This window comes from Ixodes scapularis, unplaced genomic scaffold (genome assembly GCF_016920785.2).
Source record: "Ixodes scapularis isolate PalLabHiFi unplaced genomic scaffold, ASM1692078v2 PGA_scaffold6__148_contigs__length_123643588, whole genome shotgun sequence".
In the NCBI taxonomy this organism is placed as follows: domain Eukaryota; kingdom Metazoa; phylum Arthropoda; class Arachnida; order Ixodida; family Ixodidae; genus Ixodes; species Ixodes scapularis.
The window spans coordinates 110,211,318-110,228,642 of record NW_024609881.1 but is presented as its reverse complement, the minus strand read 5'-3'; the positions used below and the strand labels follow the sequence as shown (position 1 = coordinate 110,228,642).

Here is a 17,325-nt window from a genome sequence, read left to right as displayed (position 1 = left end):
GATGGGTGTTTCAAGCGAAACTTTGAGCGAGAATCACGTGCTTCAAAGGATCAGAAGGGATCACGTGCACCTACTTACCCAGTCCTGACTCTGGAATGTTTTGTTGTCATCATTCGAAATTTAATGCACCATCTCACAAACATCTGCAATGCAAGCAAAGGCATGGGCACAACCGCGTGTCTTTGGAAAGTGCCTCCCATGCACGCGCTCTCGCACAACCAAAATCATTCTGCTGGGATAGGCTCACGCCCTTGTGCCTTCGGCTTTACTGCAGATATTTGTGAGATGCTGTATAGGAAGTATTCACTGGCGGGCCATAGCTGTGTGCGCGAATGCTGAGCGCGTGTTGATGACGAGCTTCCACAGTCCTTTTGCAACGTGCATTCCGCACCATCAAGAGTGCCGGTCTTAGCAGCCTATTGATGTGAGCTCGTTCTGAGCATGCGCTCTAAACAGCACCCGCAAATATGGCGTCCAGTGAATACTCCCTATAGACCTATGTTGTCACTGAACGCTCGTGTTTGACACCGATGGGCGCTGAGGTTGGCAAGGCACAGGACACTCGCCGAGTCCCAGACATTGTTAGGGTTCGGGTATTGTTGTCACTGCCACGATTGGATACGAGCCATTACCCGAACGCTGGTCGAGCTATTGATTATCGCGAGCCCAAATCGAGTGCTCACGCAATGCTCGGGTTCAATCTATGAGCCGTATTCAAATATCGTCACTGGGGGACTATGACGACACTGCGACCCCCACGCTACGTCATCAAGTTTCGCAAAGGAGTGATTGAAAGAAAAAGCTCACTTTTATCCTTAAAATTACACAGCAACATAGAGGTTTCTAATAGCGTTGCGTGGGACTATACTTGGGTCCCATTATTGCCAGTAAACTCTTGTAAAGTGAAAAAATTAGGCGGGCACATCACTAGGCATACCCAATGTAACGACACGTACCCATTTTGTGGCTTCAAATCATGGTTGACAGTTATCTGAAGCTTTATCTGAAATCTCAGGAAACGGTTTGCCGTCCTCCACATACGCTTTAACAGTTCGCGACGGAGGAAAGCAATATTACGTGAGCTTTCTCACACCGGATCTAATGCCGAGGAAATCGCACTTTTGAATCATGACGATTAGCACTTGCGTCTGTCCTGCACAAGCACCAAAATGGCGGCGCCCACAACAGTATAGGGTCTCTAGGCACAGTAGCTTTAGGCACACCCTTAGTCAGCCAGAACCGTGGAGCCGCCATGGCGTCGGGGAAGCCTGCTCGTCTCGCATCTCGAAGTCCCGGTTTGGATTCCCTCATAGAACGAAATGTACCAAATTTTTTTTTTTTAAAGCCATTAACTTACTTTGTTCACAGAAACTTCCCTGCGAAATTTGACGTCAGTCTGAGCATTGTTGACGTGTTTTTACTTTTCGCGGAGTCGGCCATTTTTTGTACTATCGCTCGGTCACGCCGCCGGCGCTGTCGGATTTTCGCGTAATTGATGTATATAACTTATTAGGGTACGCTGTTGGGCTAGGCGGTTCGTCTTAGTTAAACATATAAAATAGCGCAAAAAGACATGAACAAGAAGTATACAGGACAAGTGCTAACTTTCCACTAGTTTTACTCAGGAAAAGCAAGTATATATACACACGAGAGGCGAAGCAGCACCACATAAAAGTTGATTATTTCCGTACCTTTTTATTCAAAGTGTTTGAATAAAAAGGTACGGATTACAATAGAAGTGTCGCTGACTCAAGCCGTCGCACTTTTTTTTTTTTTTTACGAAAATTGCTTATAACGGCTCATGAGCGACCGTCTCTCGGCTTGTCCCCAGAATCATTATCTGTTGAAGTCGCAGAACACAGCTACACGTGTTGAAATGTATAGGCAAATGCGAGCCATATTTTTTTTATTTTTTTTTTGGTGATAATACCTGCTCCCGTGCTCGGTCATTAATGCACCGCCCTGTCTGGCCGATGTACACCCTACCACAACTCAGTGGGATTTCGAAGCCGACACCCGTGCACTGCGCAGTCCACATGTGGTGTGACGTGTTTCTTGGCCAGCGAGATGCATGGCCACGGTCACTAAGGTTTCTTGGTTTCGTAGGCGAACATCTGCCTGCGCGACGAAAAGGGGCTCACGCGGTCACGGTGCATCGGGGGCCCGACTCCGGTCGACAAGCGTGGCATCACCGCCCCGTCATCGGTGGTTGAAAAGCCTCGCATCCCTGCCAAGTCATCGGTGGGCGTCGCCACGTGCCTGACTACGGTCAGCGCGCTTCGGAAAGGGCTATCGCCAGCGTCTGTCGACTACTTAAGCCCCTGTCGACGAACGGCACTCCGCAGACCAGCGAGATGCATGGCCACGGTCACTAAGGTTTCTTGGTTTCGTAGGTAAGCCTGACTATTCACTGTTTTGTTGTGGGTGGGTGGTTCACATCTCACTGGTCTGCATTCTCTCTTTTTTGTTTGCCGAGTGTTCTTTATAATGGAAGAAAGGGGTGACTGTTTGTCATGTATGAAGCCCGTAGCTACTGATGGTGCGTACTTGAAGTGTGCAGAGTGCACGAACCATTACCATACGGGGAAATGTTCCGGAATAACGACCAAAGCATTGAAGACGATGACGTCAGAGAGCATTTCCCGGTGGCGGTGCGGGACGTGCAAGCTGCATGCAGAGCGCCAGTCTGTGTCTCCTGAGGAATCGGGGAGTGTGTCAGGACAGGGATCCCAGGAGGGGAGCCTTGGAAAACTAGTGCAACAGAACGATGCTATCAATCGTAAACTGACTGAACTCTTGATTAGAATCAACGCAATTGAAAAGTCGCTGGAGATTCAGACTAGAAAAGGTGATGAGTTGATGGCTAAGATTGAAAACCAAGGGAGGACGATTGAGGGCATTGAAGAATCTATGAATAACCAGTCAGCAAGGCACCAAGAGCTGATGACTAGACTGGACAGCCAAGACAAAACAATTAAGGGTCTAGAACAGAAGGTGAATCAATTGGAAGAGAAAATAGCTCAAAGGGACGAAGAAATCTGGGCACTAAGAAAGGCCGTCGACAATGCGGAACAATATTCCCGAAGGCAGAACATCGAAATTCACGGAGTCACTCAACAACCCAACGAAAGCCTGTTGGAGGTAATTAACGACATTGCTACTAAGCTAGGCGTGCCACAACTCGCAACCACTGACGTCGAGGCTGCCCACAGACTAAGAGCAAAGGAAGGTAGACCAGCACCCATTCTGGTGAGGTTCACTGAGAGGCGCACGAGAGACGTTTGGGCGAAAAAACGAGTTAGTCTTAGGAGCGAAAACATTTACATTAATGAAAACTTAACCCGAGCAATCAAGAATTTGTTGTGGACAACAAAGGCATGTGCCAGAGAAAAAAACTGCAAGTGTACATGGGTAAAAAATGGAAAGATTTTTGTGAGACAGAACGAGGGTGCCGCAGTAATTCAGATTGAGAGCGAAAGAGATTTCGCCAAAATTAGATAATCATGCAGTCTTCATTTGAGTCTTTTGAGGAATGGGATGCTTACACAAACAGACAATAGCAAAGGACGGTTACGGGAATACGAAGTTAAGTTTATTACATGTAAATGTGCGAAGCATCTACAAGCATTTTGATCAGTTAATGGTGCTTTTGGAGGGCCGGCTTCCTCTCCTTGATGTGCTTATACTAACCGAGGTAAATTTACACGAGGCATCTTGTGCGTCCTTTAGCATAACAGGTTTTCATTCGTACAATATATGCAGAGAAGGCAGAAGGGGTGGGGGAATCTTATTATACATAAATAACAACTGTTTATCCGATAGAATTGATGTAAAATTGGATAATGCAGAAATTTGCGCGGCTGTCGTAAATAAGGATAAGTTCTCCTATGTAGTTTGTGCCGTTTACAGACCACCCAGTTCCAATTTAAACATGTTTTGTGATGAATTATCGAAGCTGCTTCCGAAATTCGATAACAATAAATATTTAGTTCTTGCAGGAGATATTAATATTGATGTTTCGAATGAGTTCAAACCTGGAGTGTTGTGCTATCTTGATACCCTTTCTGCTTTTGGGCTTGAAAATGTTATTCAGGATTATACACGGGAAGAACATTACGGTGATAAAATAACAAAGACATGTATTGACCATACAGTTACTAGAATAAGCAACTTAAACACATTATCTGGAGTAATTAAGCAGAAGCTTGCTGATCACTATATAACGGTTCTTTTAATATTGGGGGAAGATAGACTTGGAAGCTCAATAGTGGAGGACCAGTATAAAACTATACTAGATAGCAATAAAATTGATAATTTTATTCAGAAGTACGATTGGAATTCTTTGCTAGACTATGATCACCTAACAGTCTACGACAAGCTGGTTCACCAATTTCAGGATATTTATGCAAGCGCTACTAGAAAGGTGAAATTAAGAAAAAGAAGGCCCGAAAATATTTGGATAAATCCGGAAATATTAGAAATGTGTCATCAGAAGGACAGTCTTTGGAAGCGATGCAAGCAAAATCCTGGTGATATCATGCTTAAAAAAGAGTTCCATGAAATACGCAACAAGGTTACAGCTATAATTCGTTTGGCGAAACGGGATTATTATGTAAATCAGTTTAAAGCTTCGACTAGAAATCCGAAAGAAACGTGGAACTTGGTTAACCAAATAATTGGCAGGAAAACTAAAAATAGTATTGATGATACGATACAAAAACATTTTAAAGAATCTAGTTCCTACAGCGAGTTAGCAGAAATGTTCAACAAAATCTTTATCGACGACGTAAAAGAAATTAAAAAGAATATACCGGCGACCAGCTTAAATGACGTTTCCCCAGCATGCTGCGTTAACTCAGCTTATCTTCCAGATATGACAGAAAGTGATTTGTTGCGTATCGTCCACGCTATGTCAATAACAAAAACACCAGGAATCGACAGTATCCGAGTTAGAGACATACGCTACAATTTCGATAAGGTAAAACATATTTTGCTTAAAATAGTGAATGACACACTGCATACCGGAAATATTCCTGAGGGTTTGAAAGTATCTGTGATAAGGCCGTTATACAAAAAAGGAAAGCAGCAAGAGGTCGGGAGCTACAGACCCATATCAATCCTACCATTCATGACACACGTAATCGAGAAAAGGGTTCAAATAGCAATGAATAATTTTTGCGACAAATTTTCCCTGATAAGCACTATGCAGTACGGCTTTCGGCAACAAAAAAGTTCCATTACTTTGCTGGAAGATTTCGCTGACTGCAAGCGATGCAAGCACTAGATAGATACCGAAACACTAGATAAAAACAAAATAGCCCTAGCTCTTTTCATAGACTTGTCAAAGGCATTCGACACCATCGATCATTCGTTATTGTTGGAAAAATTATATAGTATGGGATTTCGAGGTCCTTTTTATCAATTTTTTCAGAATTACTTCAAGGATAGATTCCAAATGGTTAAGATAATGAATAATCTCAGCAGCCCGGCTCAAGTCCAATTCGGGGTGCCACAAGGAAGTACTTTGGGGCCTATGTTATTTAACATTTATATGACTGGGTTAGAGTTTCTGCCCCTTCAATCAAAAATGTTTCAATACGCGGATGACACCGTATTAGTTTTACCACATGAAAAGTATGATGAAGCAATTTCTGTTTTTCAGAGAGACATTGATATGATAATTAGATGGTTTGCTGCGAATTTTATTTTTGTGAATGTTGCAAAAACGAAACTGATGTGTTTTCGAAATCCGCACAAACAGATAGTAACATCTCCAAATATTTGCTTGCACTCGGTGCAGTGTCTGGATTGTAGCTGTAAACCTTTAACATACGACAGTTCAGTTAAATATTTAGGCGTCTTTGTTGACGAACACATGCTGTGGAATGCGCAGGTGGAATGTGTGGTAAAAAAACTACGAATCATATCTGCGTATTTGTATAAACTCAAAAGTATGTGCAGCTTGAAGATAAGATTACTTGTGTTTAAATCTTTGGCGGAAGCTGCATTACGGTACGGTATTACACTGTACGGTCATTGTTCAGAATACAAAACGCGAGCGATAGATAGGATACTAAAACACATGGTAAACAACATATCATATGGAACTTCATATCAAGTATTGGAAACTCAAGAGAAAGCTGAAGAGCTGGACATCCTGTTTTTTAAAAGCTTTTTTACATACGTAGCAATAGCAAATAATTATTTCAATTATTCCTACAAAACTGTCGTAAATAAAAATAGAGATTTGAGACGTACTGAAAGATACGTCATTCCGAAAATATACACATTGTATGGAAAGAAAAACAGAAATCATTACATTCCTTCTTTATTTAACGAACTCCCAGAGTCCCTTATGAATATAAATTCCACTAGGGTACTAAAACGGAAACTAAGGAATTGGTGTCAAGCATCTGAGCTGCAGATATCGTAGCCTGACCGTTGGAGATATTTCGTACTTTTATTTCATGGTTGCGTGAGTAGACTTGGCAATAAGCACCTATATTTCATCCTCTAAAGTGTTCCATTTTTGTATTTATTTGTGTTGCTAATTTGGTGTTCCTTTGATTTTTTTGTTGTTGTTGTGCTGCGGAGTGCTTCCTTTGTGTTTATTTTTTGTAACAACATGTATTCTAGTTGGTCGCCTGGCCCCACATACAAGCAGAATGCTGCTTTTGTGGGCCAGCTCTTTATCTTGTATGACATGATCTGAAAATAAAAATTGAATTGAATCGAATTGAATTATCGCATGGCCATTTTGCCTTCTCATCAGAAATGCGGGAGCACACCACATTCAACTTTTTTGAAGCAGAAAACACAACGGGAACATCGTACTTGCTTGCCCTTTTCTTCAGATTGTGGGCAACCTTGTGGATGTACGGAATAACTTCTGGTCTTTTTGTTATCTGCCTCGTTGGGACCTTTCTTTTAAAACACCTCATTTTTTGTAGGACGGTTTCCGCTACAGAAACTAAGACCGAACACGGGAAGCCAGCCAACTCCAGTCTAGAAATCTGGTATTTCAAACTAGCATCCGCCTGGTGGTCACAAGACTTCAGCAGTGCAGACTCCAGGCATGAAGTCGCAATAGATTTCTTAACCGTCTTCGAATGAGCTGAATCAAAATGAAGTAACTCTTTCCGCGCGCGAGGTCGATACATCCAAGACACACGTCGGTCGTTGATGGTCATGTTACTATCTAAAAACTGCAAAAGACTGTTGTCAGGGAGCTCATGAGTAAACAGTAAACCATTCCCATGTTGTTCAAAAGCTGACAGAATGATTTGTACTGTATCGAAGTGCGTCACAGAGATGCTAGTTTTTAAAAGTGCAAGAAAATCGTTCACGTATCTAAAAACCTTAAGAACATTGTCGGCGTCTAAAACACGATTCAAATCACGATCAAGAGCGGACAAAAAAATGTTACAAAGCACAGGAGTGACGCATGACCCAATGCTAATGCCCTTCCGCTGGATAAACAGCTTGTCATCGAACGACACAAACGTGCTACCTAGATAACTTGTTGCTGTGTTCCACGACTTCAGCAGATAAGGATTCCGGGGAGAAGCCGAGATACGGTCGCTCGTTAGCTATTGAAGGTATTCTTTATAAAAGAAAAAAAAAAGTGGGATGTCATGTGTCAGCGACCCTTCTATTGTGCTTCACAGTAATTAGTTTTTGTTACTGAATGATCGGGCACAAAATGAAGCAACTTTTATGTGGTGCTGCTTTGCGTGTTGTGTGTATATATGCTTGCTTTTCCTGCGTAAAACTTGTTTAAAGTTAGTACGTTTCCTGTATACTTCTTGTCCCTGTCTTTTTGCGCTACTTTATATGTTTAAATAATGCATATAATGCTTTCGCATTACAAAAAAAATGTAATTGGATATGGTTTCACACCCTTTTAAGCTGCTGCTCTGAAAAAAAAAGCTATGTGAGCTCTCTTTTCTTCAGAACACGAATCGCGGCGAACGATAGAAGGATCTCATTGATTGACGGAGCTCAGAAAACGATTAGAGACCGAAACAAAGAAACGAGCGATATCTGCGGGGACCATGGCTGGTTGTCCGCGTGCTCGTCGTGTTTTTCAGTTCCAGTCGTGTTCGTCATTCACTACGATGCTTCCATTGTTCGCCGTGATTCGTTGTCTTCGCGTTTTGCAGGAAAGCGAACTGACAGACCTTTCTTTAAACCCAGGTCAACCTGCTCATACATTGAACCAAAAACTCGGTGGTCGGTATACAGACACAATAAAATTATGTGCAGACAAGCCTCAACCATGTTCGAAACATGTTTGCTATGTGCATACAGACTGCATGCGGCCGTAAGCGCCGACACATTGGGCATGCCTAGAAAAAAAATCGATTTCCAGACGTACACAGTACCTAAAACTGGACACGCTAACGAAGTTTCGTCCAAAGTTTTATGGCTATCTTTTTATTTTTTTAGAGCTTGATTTTGAGGTAGTGAAACATTAGGAATAAAGCGAAATCAGAGGCCGTGTATTTTCTGTGTCCTTCACCAGCCTGTTGTTCGTCTGCACACTGGTTTAAGAGCTCGCTCCTGGGTGGCTTGCTGAGCACAAAAACGCCGAAAACCAATAACAAATACTGGGGCCCGGTCGCAGATTTGGAGCGCGAGGATCTGGTAGAGGAGAGCAGCAACGACCCATTTCTCAAGAAACCTGGACGTCCGCGTAGAGCTTTTGCAGCGGCGAGGACCTGAAACACACTGGTTCGCTTCGAAGAAGTATGTTTCGGTGCCTCGCCGCAGCGGGGCGCCAGTCACGTGGCTCTCCTCTCATCCGTTGTCTGCCGCTTCACCGTTTTCTTTTTGGCGGCCGCTTCTCGTATCGAGCTGCCAGGCTTTGTCAGTATATAGAAGGATACGACAAAACACGTTTTTTTTCCGAAATTACGTTTGCGTGCCCAACTTGAGGTACGTACGTTTGGAACTCCGATTTTGCAAGACGTACCATTTGTATTAGTCCTTAAAGGCCGACGTACACTTCGCGCTTTCCACTTTTGCTCTCCCTCTTCTTTCCTATATCCTCTCCACTTTTAAGCTTGTCCCAACTTGGCTCCCCTCTCGGATTAGGAGAGGGGATCGCTAACAGGATTATCTTCCCTGCAGAAAATCGAGGTTGTACGTCGGCCTTTAAGACCGCTTTAAACCTGTTTGCAGGGAGTTTTTGTATGACCAGTGCGACACCGCCGTATCATACAAGGAACAGACAGGCCTGAGAGACTCAACAGACGGACGTTTTGTATTACCTATTATTAGTGGAATTTCGGCTTTAGTGTGTGCAAGTGCGTAGGGGCAGTCAGCGTATTCGACATGAACCCTCAAGAACACTGCAGAAGGGTTTGGATTTGGGCTAGTTGGTTGAACATGTTTAGGGGTTAAAAGCGCTAAAAACGACGGACGAGTAGGAGAGACACACTCTGTGGTGTGTGTCTCTCCTACTCGTCCGTCGTTTTTAGCGCTTTTAACCCCTAAACATCCTCAAGAACACGCCTGACCGTACGTATACCACTGGTGCAAGACAAAAATACGAGTTCACAGGTGTTTTATACATTATTGTTTATTCAAAAGCATAAAAAATTAACACGTAGTCAATCGCCACGCTAGTTTAGTGTGTCCTTTTTTATGCATTTTTGCTTTTTAAGTGGGTTATGTGGTTCAGGTGTCTGGAAAATCCACATTTCATAAAATATTTAAAAAAAGTCTACTACGGTTGAATAAATTACATTTTCTGGTTTAGATCTTTTTCTGTTCATTTTTTAGTGTAATGGCGTAACCCCCTCTGAATACTTGAACCTTTTCAAGCTGAAAGCCGAAAAAGTGTTTTAGGAGATTTACTTTCAGTAGTTGTAAGATGATGTACTTTCGGTGAAGGGGATGTGTGCTTTTGCGGAATGCTTCTACGAGGTGTAAAAAAATGATTATGAGATGTGCTTTTTGGTTGAAACGCCCTTGTAGAACGTGGTTTGGTTCATGCCTTTTTGTAGACGCGGTGAAGAATCATCCGGAGCTCCGAAGCGTCGGCGGCCTCAGCTGCGATTTTGGAGCTGGTGCGGTGCGGGTGGCGGCGAGAAGAAGGCGGAGGGGCGAGTTGCGAGAGAAGTAGCGCATGCCATAGATGACGCAGTTTTGCGAGGTGCGAGGTTGGCGGGGTGAGCGACAGCGCGGCGTGGATGGGGCGACGCGTGCTCCGCTATCACGAAAGTTGTTGCGTACGGCCGCCGCGACAATAGGGAATTGTAGTAGACCGTTTCCGCAGCCCGCTAAGCACCCGGATAGCGCTCCGTAATCCGCCACAAGACCTTGAACTATGCAGAGAAGGCTGGCGGCGCGCATGCGCAGCTGGGGCGTTTTCTTCGGGGATACCGTAGCGGAGGAGAAAAACGATCTACTACAACTCCCTATTAGGGAGTTTTTGTAGACCGCGTTTCCCCCTCTGCTAAGCCCTTCGCAACGAACAAGCCTCTACTGCGCCTGCGCGCCGGTAGCTTTGACTGTAGAGATACGGGTATCGTAGCGGGTTGCGGAGAGCCGTAGCGGGACAGCGAAAACGATCTACGAAAACTCCCTATTTTTGTAGCTGCCGCTGTAAACAAAACAAACAAAAAAATCTTTTTGTGCATACTTCACCTCTTATTTGCTTTTTATTTATTTCCTCGTTAAAAGTAACTGAATTTTTTGCGCAATACCTTTCGACAAGCCTCTTGGTTGGTAAGCAGCTTCTTCTGACCGAACGATAGTAAGAAAGAAACAAAATAAAAAAGAGCTGGAAATATCCGCTCCCGAAAGGCCCCGTAAAAGAACGCATTTTTATCCTAGGATAACGGCTAATCAACGACCAGCAGACGTTGGCAACGTTTCTGAACGCCCGATTAGTATATTATTCATATCTCGGAAGCACTCTGCGTGGAGCACGGTTCAACATTACCGACCGTTGATTATCTACCGCGTGCAAGTGTTTCCTACATAGCATAGCCTCCCTTATACTGACAAAGCCTGGCAGATCACAACGGGTAGCGGCCGCTTACTACTGTTACCTTTGTCACCAAAACGTTCGGGATGCCTTCTCAGGATGGGATATAGAAATCGGCAACCCAAACATTCTTCAGATAGCTCAATCGGCCGCCGCTGGGACTATCAGAAGCGGTAAATGCCGTGACGGCGCTAAGTCTGAAGCGCACTTTACATAGATACAAACATGTTATCGGGTAAACGAACCCAGCGAACTCCGTATCTGCAGCAGCCGATAGCTGTCTGACCCGCGAACCCGTGGAGGCCTTTTTATAGGTGCAGGCTCCGGCATTCTTTTTCAGTTCTCAGTTCGGTAGCGTGCGTTTGGCGCCGCAATGTGGAGTTACGCGGCCCTCTTCATCTACACGGCGGTAATCGCCTTGTTAATCGAAGCACTTCGTCGCGTCATAAGGTGAGTGCCGTAAACCGGTTTTAACAGCCTCTTCAACCGACAACCGTGACGTACGTAGCTCTTTTGGTGAAGAGTACGGCGCAGCCTGTGCGGGGCGCAAGTTTGTCTGCATCTTGCACAGTGGTCACTATGACGTCAGAACACAGAACTCTTATTGGCTGATTAAAAAACAAATATAGTGGGTAGACGTCAAGGCATCTAGCATTGGGGTCTACTCACTCTCCTTCTAATCAAAGCCAATTAGGACTCAACGTCGTCCTGACGTCTTCGCAACCCCTACGGAAGTAGTAGAGGACTTGCTGTCCGCATTTGGTTTTGCTGCAAGTTAGGACTAAAGCCTGTTTCACATGCAGCGACTGTTGCGAAAAGAATCGGTGCGACAGCCGACGCAGCGAGTGCGATCGCAATGTTTGGTTTCACATGCTCCAACAACAGCGCGATTTCTGTCGGCGCGGCCGGCTGTTCGGACACGGAAACGACGCGTTTGACTTTGCCGAAAATACAACAAAAACGTCTTAGTAAACAGAAATGTTTTACGAATACAACATCTAGCTAGAAATTTTTAATAATTAAGCATTAAACCGAACGTTTTAAGGCGTCTAAATTCATTTTCGAATACGCAACTATCGCTAATGAAAGCTGGCCAATGAACGGCTGGTTGGCGATGAAGTGATCGCACCGAATCTGCGACAAAATACAAACTTGGTGGAAACCAGACGCAGAGCCGCTGCGACAGTGCGACTGCGATTTCAATCGCACATTTACTGGAAATCGCACCGAATTTGGGCGAGGATCGCGGCATGTGAAACAGCCTTAACGGTGGGAGCTCCTCCCCAAAAGCTCTCTGCTCGTCGTGAGTGGTGGTTTCTCCTCTTCGCCGGCCTCCTGGCGGTCACGTTCGTGTTTGTCGAAAACTCCTCCCCCCTACGAACCGCGCGCTCTTATTGGCCACAGCCCGCGTGATAATTCCACGCAGTTCCCATGGGAACGTTCGCGAAACACGAAAGCAACCGTTTGCCGTAACTGTCGCTGTTCGAGTTCGGACCGTGACGACAAAGTAACGTATGACCACGCCCGACCTACGTAGCACATAGCGGAAGTCGCGTAACTAGATTAACTGCGGTATTACTCGACACACCCTACTCTCTGTTTCACTACGAGTGCGAGCTAGTGTGGGTGTAGGAGCATACAAGAACGTGCTCCGGGCTTTCAACGTCCCTGTCAAGCAGGCGCGCTTGCGCAGTGCAAGCCAACGTTTGTGCAAGCATCGTTCGGAGTAATGTGCTCGTGCTTTTAACTTCGGAACAAGCTTTGGACAGGATTCTAGCGCGTAGAAAATGGCGGCGATGCCTGTTGCGCCACGATGGCTCTACCAACGCGTGCAATGACGGGTTTTCCGCGAGCACCCGGTTGCCTTCGCGATGCACGACGGCTGTTTCTGACGACAATACCGCTTGTCGAAAAGCACCGTACGATCGCAGTGTGACCAGCTGCGCGATGAGAGACGGCAACGATGAGAGATGATGACCGTCGAACAGCAGCTGCTAATTGAATCGCACTGAGATGTTTTGCAACGGGAGCTACAAAGGGGGCAGTTGCCACCGATGATCACATAGCTAATGCCCAGTGGATGGTGGTTAAAGCCGTGACGGCCGTCGCGAGTGTCGCTGTCAACCGGCTGGGAACAGACGGCTGGGTCGACAAAACCCCGGATTGAGGCAGCTGAAGCATGTGCGAAAGAAGGTTTCGTCGCCACCACAAGCACACCGACGTCGTGGGGTGCGTTGACTGAACCTAGAATTTAACTGAACTTTCGCCACCATCATCATCGGTCTGAAGGTGACCGTCACCGTTCTGAAGGACCCCAACACCTTGCCGCAAACACCACTTTGCCATTAACAACATGGTTGTACGTTGACGTTAAAACTTCAGTGTTTCTACTGCTTCGAAGTTAGTGCACCCTTAATACCTATGTCTTGAGTTGATTATTTGTTGCTGTTTGTAGCTACTGTCAATCACGCAATAAAACCTGGATGGGCTGCTGATGGCATTTCATTGTATCAATTAGATATTTTACCTTTTCACGCCAAGCTTCTGAAATTGCATGTCAGTCATAAGAAATACTTTTCGATGCCCCGCAATGAACTACGAACAGGTGTGTCCTAAAATGAATCGTTAGTTATTTAGAGAGCGGGAGTTTAGTCTGACAGGGTATGGAAACATTGTTACCCACAGCAGACGAGAAATTTAGCCAGTGCAATCTTGTGGATGTTTGTCATCTCAATGACTAAGAAAAACAATAAATATGCAATTGTCCCACATTCAACACACATGTGTTTCATGTAAAGGTTATGACACCAATTAAATATATTGTTGTTTCAAAAGTGACAGGAACTCGTTGAAATTAAAGAGTAGTGTGAACAGGATTTTTTTTTTTTTAATTTACCTGTGATGCAGAGAAAATACGCGCTGTTGACGTATCACCATCAAGCATGAACGACAAGCGGAGGCAGAGTAGATGTGTGAAGGAAAAGGGAGCATATGTAATAAAGAAAGAACTGCTAGGTAACGTAAAGAATGTCAGCAACTATTGGCGAAGTCAGGGGGTAGGGATCGAGGGGAGAGGAGGTTAATGGGGCTTGGCCCCAACCCCCTCCCCAAATTCGGCAGACCCTAGAATATGCACACAAATTTCAACACCACCACCCCTCACCCTAAGTCATGAACATCCCAACCACCTCAACACCCCTCCACCCTCACCCCCTCGAAAGTTCCTGGCTACGCCACTACTGTCAACAGCACTCAATAGATAGTCAACATTATCAGGATAAGCGAAATCTTTTTTATTTTAAGCACTATATCGGCAGTGTTTCTGTCTTTATATGCATGCAGGTAAAGCACACTCTAGAAAACACTTGTGTGAGGGCTGCGTTCACAGTGCAGTCCCCGTCAAACTTTCAAGGCGTTAACAAATTCCACAAATTGAATTTTCAACGAAACGTGTTAGTTTTGCAAAACGCTGGCAAACTTACCTTGCGTTTTATATCATTCACTTTTGTCGTCCGATAAATCAACAGTGAGCACTACGCAAACCTCAATAAGCTTGTCGTTTGTTTTCTTGCCATTTTGGCGATCGCTGGTGGTCGTGGCGGCGGCACAATTCTTTCTCAGACCGTTGGCTCCTGCCTCCGTGCTCGCGCAAGCGTTGTTCACTTTGTGTCAAGGTGAGGTTCTGAATCTTGACGCACGGCAACGCTGAATGAAGGTTTATTACCGTCTTCATAATATCAGCAAAGCTACCGTAAGAACCACAACAACACCACCAGTTTCAAGCTTCATAACGCCGGCATAAATAGAAGCCATGTCTTGCATCTCGCCAAGTTTTATATCGGAGACGTTGAACGCCCAGCTCACTGTGCTCTTCGACCCGGTCCTGCCGCCGAATGAGCTCATCCAACAGCACGAAATCATTTGTGTGCGCATTGATCAAGTGACCGATCGCATGCCAAACCCCAGCCGCGGTCGATCCGACGAGCATCGCGGCCATGTTCTTTCGAGTTTATCTCGCCTAGGGTACTGTCACGACCGGCTTTATAGTGGGTACGGTTGTCGAGTTAGAACAATGCAAATACTCACGAGCATTCTTGTTCTTACATCATTTTGTCGTCTCAACCCGAACTCGAAAAACTGCTGTTAGCGGCAAACAGAGGCTTTCTAGTTTCACGAACGTTCCCATGGCAATTAGCGTTGAATCGTCACGCGCAATGAAGCCAATGGGATAGTGAGGCACTTATGTAGGGGCGTGTAAAAATGCCGTTTTTTTTTTCTTTTTGAACGGGCTTTTCTGCAAATAAACAATAAGTAAAAAAGACTGCCCGAGATTGTACGGTCATGTCCATTTCTTCAGCACCGAAAAAGAGAAGAGCATGGCTTAAGGGGACTACCGTCGTAATCACTACAATGAGCAAAGGGAGCAAAGCATTATTAAAACTGCCCGAAGAAACTTTCCTGCATCATCCAGAGCATGTTCACAACCGGTGCACTCTACGCCAATCTCATGACTTGTCATATATTACCACAGAGACGTCGTCAGCTCTGTATCCATTTGGAGTCTCCTTCACAGGCACACAGGAAATGTCATTTGCAGCTTATGTTCATGGAGGCTTCACAAAGGAAGATCGGTGTCGCAGCGTAGCTTCACATAATATTTTATTCTCGTAATGCCATCCGTATCGTGCAGAAACAGGGAAAGTAACGACGCAAACGAGACACAAACACCACAAGGTCGTTGCCGCGTTTTTCGCCATGTTTGTTTTCAAAGACCGTAGAGAAATATTTCGAAAAAAAAACAAAACAAGCTGAGATATCTTAGCTAAATTTACTTTACGCCATAATTATTGAAATAATCTTTCCTATTTTATAAAAAAAATAATATTATGTTTGTCTGTTATCTTCCATTTTCCGGAAGGTATCGTTTTCTTCGTTATTCGCTGGTTCTAACTCCCGGAGGAAAGAAAGAAGATAGCAAAAAGAACAGGGGTAACTGCGGGGATTTCTGCGCCCCAACTGCGTGGACCCGTCATCGCGACGTAGGGGGATCGTCGGATTCTAGCTGACCGCGTGCGTGAACCCGAACGTTGGGGCGGAGCCTCAAACAAGAATCAATCTAGTTTGAGGCTCCGCCCCTTCTTTCTCGATACGTCACAACTCGAAAGGCACCCGTTTGCGACATAGAGTTATTATAATGTACGCTAGAGGTTCAAGTGGCGCTAGTGTGCTGACGCAAATTGAAGCAGACAGCAACCAGTCAAAAATTGACTTCCGGTAATGCATTTCTATGGAAAAAAGCGAGTGCATTTTCTCCCTGCGCTCTATCATAAGAGCAAATATTCCAAATAATTCGTACGTACTAGGTAGCTTGGAACATTTCTCAGTCAGGCCGACGAAAGAATTGGTCAGTTATGGCGTTTTTCTTTCGAATTCATCGCATTAAAAACGGTGCTAAAACGGCTACGTACGTGTATTTATGTGCACTGTCGGACACTGTTAGCGCGAACGCGGCGTCGGCGATTTCAGCATAGGGGATATACATGCCAAACGAACGAAGGACATCTGCAAAATCAAGAGCAGCGGCAGGAACTACGCAGTAACACTGGATCAGTAACTCGCAGTGCATGTATGATCACAACAAATTGAAGGCCACGTAATCTATTCCGATTTTAAATAAGTAAGTACTGCTTATTCTTTCTTCCCTGAGCGAAGCTGCTTGTTCTACGCTCAAAATATCACCCGCGCGCTCAATATCTTTGAGAACAAGTGCACGATAAAAGCTGCCCGGCAGAGAAAACAATACGAAGAGACACCTTTCATAGCCCACGGACCTTATTCTCTACGTTTTGAAGGTTTTTATCCGCTCATGCACGACGGGAGCATTTTCATATGGTGACAGGACTGGCATATTATGTATAGACAAGCGTCACCAGAATGCTGGCGAGCCTTGAACACACTCTATAATCATTTCGATTGTCATTTTGCTTTGAATCGTCGCTTGCTTTTACACACCCGCTGCGGAACACACGTTTGGGACTGAAATGTAGCGAAGTTAAATATCGTTCACTGATGAAGAAAAATGCGCTAACTAAAGCAATTACACTTTTACAGTGTTAATCAAGGTACATACTATTCGGTACGACCCAAATAACCAAAATGTTCAGCGTTATTTTCCGGCGAAGAGACAAACTGCACGCGCATTTTCCCATAGGAATGCACGGGAGCACCGCAAAAGAAGACTGGTTGCTGTCTGCTTCAATTTGCGTCACGGAAGTCGCGTAGACACTAGCGCCAGTTCAACCTCTAGCGTACATTATAATAACTCTATG

The 17,325-nt window shown here is 44.9% G+C and overlaps 1 protein-coding gene across 1 annotated transcript in view; it reads left to right on the top strand.

Annotated features, from left to right (window-relative positions):
- The first annotated feature begins 11,328 nt into the window (after nt 1-11,328).
- LOC8036003 (cytochrome P450 3A9) overlaps nt 11,329-17,325 on the top strand; it is a 58,811-nt gene continuing 52,814 nt past the window's right edge. The window contains exon 1 of the mRNA XM_040216865.3: nt 11,329-11,446. Coding sequence (XP_040072799.1) covers nt 11,370-11,446 — 77 coding nt within the window. The 5' untranslated portion in view covers nt 11,329-11,369. The remainder of the gene's footprint in view (nt 11,447-17,325) is intronic.